Genomic DNA, 6,535 nt, shown 5'->3' on the forward strand with positions numbered 1-6,535 from the left:
GGATTTGAAAACAGCAAGGGGATCAGTATTTAAGATGTGGTTCCAGAGTAGAGGATCAGTTTGGCCCAAGACCATGGTGGTCAGTTAAAGAGGAGGTGCAGTGTGAGGAAATGGACTCGATCTGAGAGATATGGAGGCATTTGTTGTCAACTTGAAAGTGTCAAGCACAGTCTTGTGGTGTCACGACAGAAGTGATTTTCTATACAAGTATTACATTGTCATAAGTATTTAGACACTTTAGATGAGGTTTCTCCCATTATCCTATTTCTCTAGATCAAGTTTAAGATGTTTCTACACTTTGAGTCCACCTGTGGAAAGGCACCCGACTTTAAAAAGCTCCACAGCTGAAAAAGCAGGTTCGAGCAGAGACCTTGAGGAGGGAGGAGCTGCCAGAAGAGACAGGACTGTGTAATCGCTCAGATCTGAGCAAAGAGTGAAAAAATGGTACTGCTGCATTGAAGAGCTCAGTGGCCTCCAAAGAAATAGTGGAAGTGTGGGACTTTTCAGACTATTTATAGCTAGTTAGTCTCATAATTGATTGCAATTTATTATTTAAAACGAACCAAACAAATTCAAACTCCAATAGAATAATTAGTGGAAAAAGTCGAGTTACAATCAACAGATACTTTGTTGACAGATGTGGTCTTTACTTGGTTGGTGTTTGCACTTGTCAACAGTCAGATGTGAATCAGTTGATATTTGAGAGCGGCTGCTTTTTGCTGGGCTTTGTGTTTCTTCTGTGTTTTGGTCCAACGTGTAAAACAATGGAGAGATCAGGGAGTTGTCAGCACTTGGAAAGAAAGGCTGTAACTTGCAATACAAATAAGTTGGCAACAACAACTAGTTAGTAGATTATCTCACAATGAAACTGTAGCCAGTTTAAATGTTAGAAAGCATGGCTGCTGTATTTATTTATGAGACAATGTCATGGGTCGCTGACTTGCACTGCTCGTGACTGTTCAGGCAGGAAGTTGATTAGCGGAGGATTATGGACAACTGAGTCCACATGGAGGCACATGAAGGCTAAAACACCAACCAAGTGATTTACAGCAGCATCACACATCTAAAAGTGATGTGAAATCAGCCAAAAGCTGTCATTAAAGTAGCTCTAGACTATGTGAGAGGTGTGGTTGCTGCTGGAATATTGAAATGTAGGGTTGGATAGTGGGCTGTTGGCTCCATTGGACAATAAGTGCAGCTGACTAATTGTTTCACTTCCTAAGCTGACTTTGTCGCACTCCACAGGCAGACCCGACTCCAGCCACAGGCGTTGAAGGATCCCTGCCCCACACGGCCCCCAGTACTGGTCATCCTCTCAGCCCCCGGCAGCGTCGCACCCAGCAGCACAACCATCAAGCCCGGAGAGACAGCAGAGAGCCAACCAACAGGCCGGCTTTTGCCCTGACCGCTCGCCCCCCTCAGGATCAAAGCTACGCAGGCTCAGTCGTCCTCATTGTGGTGCTTACCTTGGCTCTGGCTGCACTCATCTTCCGCAGGATCTACCTGGCTAACGAGTACAAGTTTGACTATGAGCTGTGACTTCACACTAGGCCAACAACCATCCCACATGCACACCCCTCTCTCACCTCCCTCTGTGCCCCTCTCCTGAGTTAGCGCACCCCCCCCCGCCCAAAATCAACTATGACCAACTGAAGCAGTGGCTGAACGCTTTCTGGTGCACTGCTCATCAGCAGAGGGCTTCACCCTCCACCAAGGAGGAACTTTCATTCCTGTAGGAGAGGTGCTCCACTCACCACACCAAACCAACACCTCCAGAGTGTCTTTTAATCAATGTGAATTTTATTCTCTAACCTGTCTTGCATTTTTAAGAATGGGAAACTATTGTGATCCTCCCAGCAGTCGCATACTCCACATACCCCCTTCCATGTAATTGTTGTCTGTCATTGCGCTGCTGCTTATTCCCATTATTTAATTAAAATTGTAATATAACATGTCAGCAACATGGAATTGTGGGGGATTTTTGTGTATGTCCTTTCCTTTGTGCTTTAACGTCTTTTCAGACACAGGGCTCAGTTTTAACAGTGCAAATGAAGCAACCAGTACAAAAGCAGCAGAGCACAGGATGAAGTTGGCACTTCAGTGTGAACTGTACAGTGCTGTATCGCACATTGGGAATGGTCACCTCATCATGTATTTGATGTGATATGGCATCAATGAGGCCTGGTGATGTCATATCCCTACATAAACAGGTTGACGGCAGGCCAGTCGGATGTATGGAGTTACACCTTTGACATCAAAAGCTTTGTCAACACACAGTTGCATGGGGTTTGATGCGTTATAAAGATATATTTAAATTGAAAATGACAAGAACTAGTACAGATTAATTTACAACATCTCCATGTTAGTCCGTATTCTGTGAACAGCATAATGTGTGACTGCAGTTGAGCTAACGCAGGGGTGTCATCACACGCTACAGGTGAGCAGCCGAGCGTCCCTCAAGGTCACACTTTTTGCACCGCCAGAATGTGCAACCCTGTTGTAATGACTTTTTTTTTTTTTTTTTTTAAAGAAAGAAAGAAAATGCAACCCTCTTACCTGCACAAACAGCAGCAGAAGGCAGATCACATTTTTTTCGGCTGAATAAGGTGTGAAGTAAATGTGCAGAATCCAGATATTGTCATGTGCTTAACTTTTCTCTTATCTCTTTTAGAGAAAAAATAACATTTACAGCCACTTGTGAAAAGTATTTCCTAGAACAGCAGCTCCTCTTGGGACACATTAAAAGGGACTACCTCTGTGTACACATCAAAGCATGTCCCCAGGTGGAAGGAGTACTACTGTGTCTGTGGAAAAGGTTGTGCTGAAGACTGTGAGATTTCAAATTATTCATAAAAATCTGCAGGCGGGTTCAAGCTACATTACCTAGCATAACTCTAGACTTTAACTATTTAGGTAGCCTCCACAGGTTTCGGAAGAGTGGTTTTAAAGCTCAGAGTAAACTGCTCGTGGTTGCCATCTTGGTGGTGCCCGATTCTGCCCCTAACTTCCTGCTTGTCTTTAACAACACAAAGGTCTGAGCCAGGAGAGAACTGCTGCTCAAGCTTTTACAAAAACCTAGAATATGTTAGATTATTGGCTATCATCACTTTAAACTTTCTTTTGTGAAGGTAACAGATGTTAATCTGCTGGTTGTGCTGTGTCGTCTCAAAGTTATGCTCCTATTTTGAAGCTGTATTGGATAAATCATTTATGAGCTCAAGTAAGCAATATCACTGAATTGGTCGCATTTGTTCCAAAGTACAAAGCACCTCATTTGTGTTACCCTTGAACAAAATTTCCTCCTGAGCAGACCATAAACAAAACTTCAGAGCAAAGAAAGTATGTAACTACAGTAATTTATCAGCACTGGAACAGTGTCATAATTCTCATCGGCCCCATGAAGAGAACGTTATAGATAGGGGATTATGTGGCCTGACTTTCGTTCCATGCATTTTATTTGAATCAGGAAGTAATTTTTCCTGTAACAGTATAATTCTATTCATCTGTATCCTTCCTCCCTCTCTGCTACGTTTACCATCCCCCTCACTATTTCAGGATATTCACACCACATCCCTGTGTATTAATCTCATTTGTCTTGCACATTCTCAGGCTGTATGTAAACAGTCCTTCTCTACTGCTTGTATAAACAGACCCAAACACTGTCTAACATTTACCTTCTTTGATATACTATGAGTGTGCTCGTCACTCTGATGAGACTCAGAGGAATTGGGAAACAATGTAAATTTATGCTGACAGCATTTTGACATCTATGACAATTTAACAGCACACAAATATCCAAAGGTCGCCGTAGCAGTCTGTCTGTTGAATGAAACAAATCTTTACTGGGTCTCTCTTATTCTCTTATGTTCAGGTTGCAGTTGAAGGCAGCAGAGATTCTCGATGAATATTCATGTTCTTCAAATATTTATATTCTCTGAAACGCTCCGTAACTGCCTCTTCAGTTATTGTGCCCAAGGCTGGTATACAGGCATATAAACAGAAAATAAATGACTTGAAAGAAAGAATGTGCTTGCAATGTGTGAGGTTTTCTAATCTCTTAAAATGCCCACAGGGACGATACAGTGTTGTTAGTGATTAATAATCGTAATGATTGATTGGGTAATTATCAGGTGCTAATGTGTTCAAACTTTAATTAACTAAACAGCCACCTATGAAGTGATTATGGCTGAATGTAGAGGCAAGAGTGTAACTGATTACACAAAGCAGCTGTGTGCAAGTTGTACAAGTTACAAAGCTAACATTAGCGACAACAGATGTTTCCTGTTCAACTTCGAACGTCATCCCTTTACTCACCGGCATCTGTCTTCAGATGGTGGAACTAACACTAATGTTAACTTGTTTATTTAAACGCCCTTGTTGTTTACTTATTTCATCTTCTCTTCTTGAGCTCCTCGTCACGTTAGTCTCCACATTGCCCTGAGGAAATAGCACAGCTCAGTCAGTGAGTGATTAACTCTTACCTGCTCCAAACAAGAAACTACCTTCAGCAACAGAAAGTCGAACTAGACAGTTGCAGGAGTGCTGCTGACACCCGAGCTGTCCTTCGAGGCTGTACTCAAGCACATTGTTGTTTTCAGCGACATGCTAATCAACAGATACTAAGCATGTGTAATGTTCGCCAGATTCATGTTCATTCATTCGTGTCAGCATGCTCAAATTTGCAAGCATGATGATGTGAGGTTGATGAAAATGTGCTTATTTTTGCAAGTATTTAGTCATACCCCATGTTGCTAGAAAAAAAAGATCATTGATTTGCTGCATATTAAGTCGGAGGGTCCATTAAGATTTGATGATTAATCATAAGGAGAGACATTTCTGTACCAAAGGAGTTCCTGAGAGTCAAACTTCAGAACCAGATAGAAAAAGGCAAAGGGTTGGTTTTTTGTCTTATTCATCCAGAAAAACCATCTGTTCCTCCTCCTCCTCCAACCGATTTGTTTTTTCTTATTTTTTTTCCTCTTGCCATTTCCTTTTATAGGCCAACTTTGTGAGACAGTAGAGAGGTGATGATGATGATAACCAGTTTCAGGGTAAGCCGACAAACAAATGCTCTCTGTGGAAACTGAAGAATATTACTGCTGTAAAATCTATTTCATTGTTGCAAACACCTCAACGGTTTTCCATAATAAAGGAAACCTTTTAAGAGGCTGTGCAACAAGCCCATTGATCTCCCGTAGCTCAGGAAAAATTCCACCCTCTGTGTCAGGTGCCTTGTGCAGCCACGACTTGACAGTTGACTTAACTAGCTCTGAATGTTCACTTCACTTCACATCAATATAAATCACATTCAAACCTTAACTGGTTCTTTTGTTCAGCGGGACAAGAAAAGCTGGAGCTGAAGCAGAAGAAACTAATTTTTATTCCAGATGCAACATTTCCCCTCCGCTCATCACCTCAAGTACTTCCTGTCTTTAGGTCTTATGGATAGTCTGCGTCAGTTAATTTGGGATGAAGGCATAAAATGAAGATGGTAAAACTCAAATAATCTGTAAGTCAAGTTTGGTTTGTCAGATTCAGAAACGTATCACTTTTTTTTTTTTTTTTTAAGAGGGGAATTGCTGCTTGTGTGTGGAACTGGATGCTCAGAATTAATCGGGCTGGACGTAATGGATGCAAAAATATCTTTTAATCTTTTGAGATCAGAAACAGCCCACACAAGCAGAGGCTAATGTGAGGAGAGAGAGAAGGAGATGACACCACTGCTGGAGGTTCAAGGTCCCTTCAGCAGTAGTGCCTCCTGTGCAGTCTGCAGCTGCAGGCATCCTCTCACTGGAAACTTTTGCGGGGGAAAAAAAAAACAAACAACAACATGAATCCTAAAAAAAACTGTGAGAGAGAAAGATGTTTGATATAGTGTGGAGATACTGTAATTCCAGTGTCTTCTAGTGCAATTTCCTATATTCCAGGAACATTTCTCTCCAGGCTGCAGGCTTAGTGTGAAGGAGGGGCCTCAGCAGCAGGACAGATGTGGACAGATGAGACTCAGCCCCGACTCTTTCTTCCACCGCACAACATTATAACGCATGAGATCAAATCATTGCACACATTTCAATGGAAAGCAGTTTATGTGCACAGCAAAATCAAATCAAGTGTTTTGTTTTTATGGAAAAAGGGCATGACTCATTTCATCACTGTGTCAGACACACACAAACACACCCCTTGTGGTTTCCAGGCTGCATGCTCTCAGCTGTGCGTCTGTCTCTGATCCAGTGGTGGTCAGAAGGGGTTTGTTGGCGTGTTTGTTTTCGGTGCTGATGCTGTGCGCTCCCAGAGCCACAGAGAGCGAGAGAAAGACGGACAGACCAATCAGAGCGCCTTTCAGACTCCACCACCGTCTCTCTCTGTCGCTCTCTCTCCCTGCAAAGCAGCCGGCTCACTTATCCCCTCAGTCCCCTGGACTCTTCCTCCTCCTCCTCCTCCTCCTCCTCCGCCTCCTGCCTCTCTGGGAGGAAGATGGTACCGTGCATAGCGCCTCTTGTACGCGGAGCTCAGTCGTCAGTGATCGGCTCGCTGC

The 6,535-nt window shown here is 42.9% G+C and overlaps 1 protein-coding gene across 1 annotated transcript in view; it reads left to right on the top strand.

The window, feature by feature from the left end:
- Positions 1-4,018, top strand: part of ube2j1 (ubiquitin-conjugating enzyme E2, J1) — a 39,769-nt gene extending 35,751 nt beyond the window's left edge. Inside the window, exon 8 of the mRNA XM_029497173.1 lies at positions 1,246-4,018. Coding sequence (XP_029353033.1) covers positions 1,246-1,539 — 294 coding nt within the window. The 3' untranslated portion in view covers positions 1,540-4,018. The remainder of the gene's footprint in view (positions 1-1,245) is intronic.
- Positions 4,019-6,535: the final 2,517 nt, after the last annotated feature.

This window comes from Echeneis naucrates, chromosome 24, assembly GCF_900963305.1.
Source record: "Echeneis naucrates chromosome 24, fEcheNa1.1, whole genome shotgun sequence".
In the NCBI taxonomy this organism is placed as follows: domain Eukaryota; kingdom Metazoa; phylum Chordata; class Actinopteri; order Carangiformes; family Echeneidae; genus Echeneis; species Echeneis naucrates.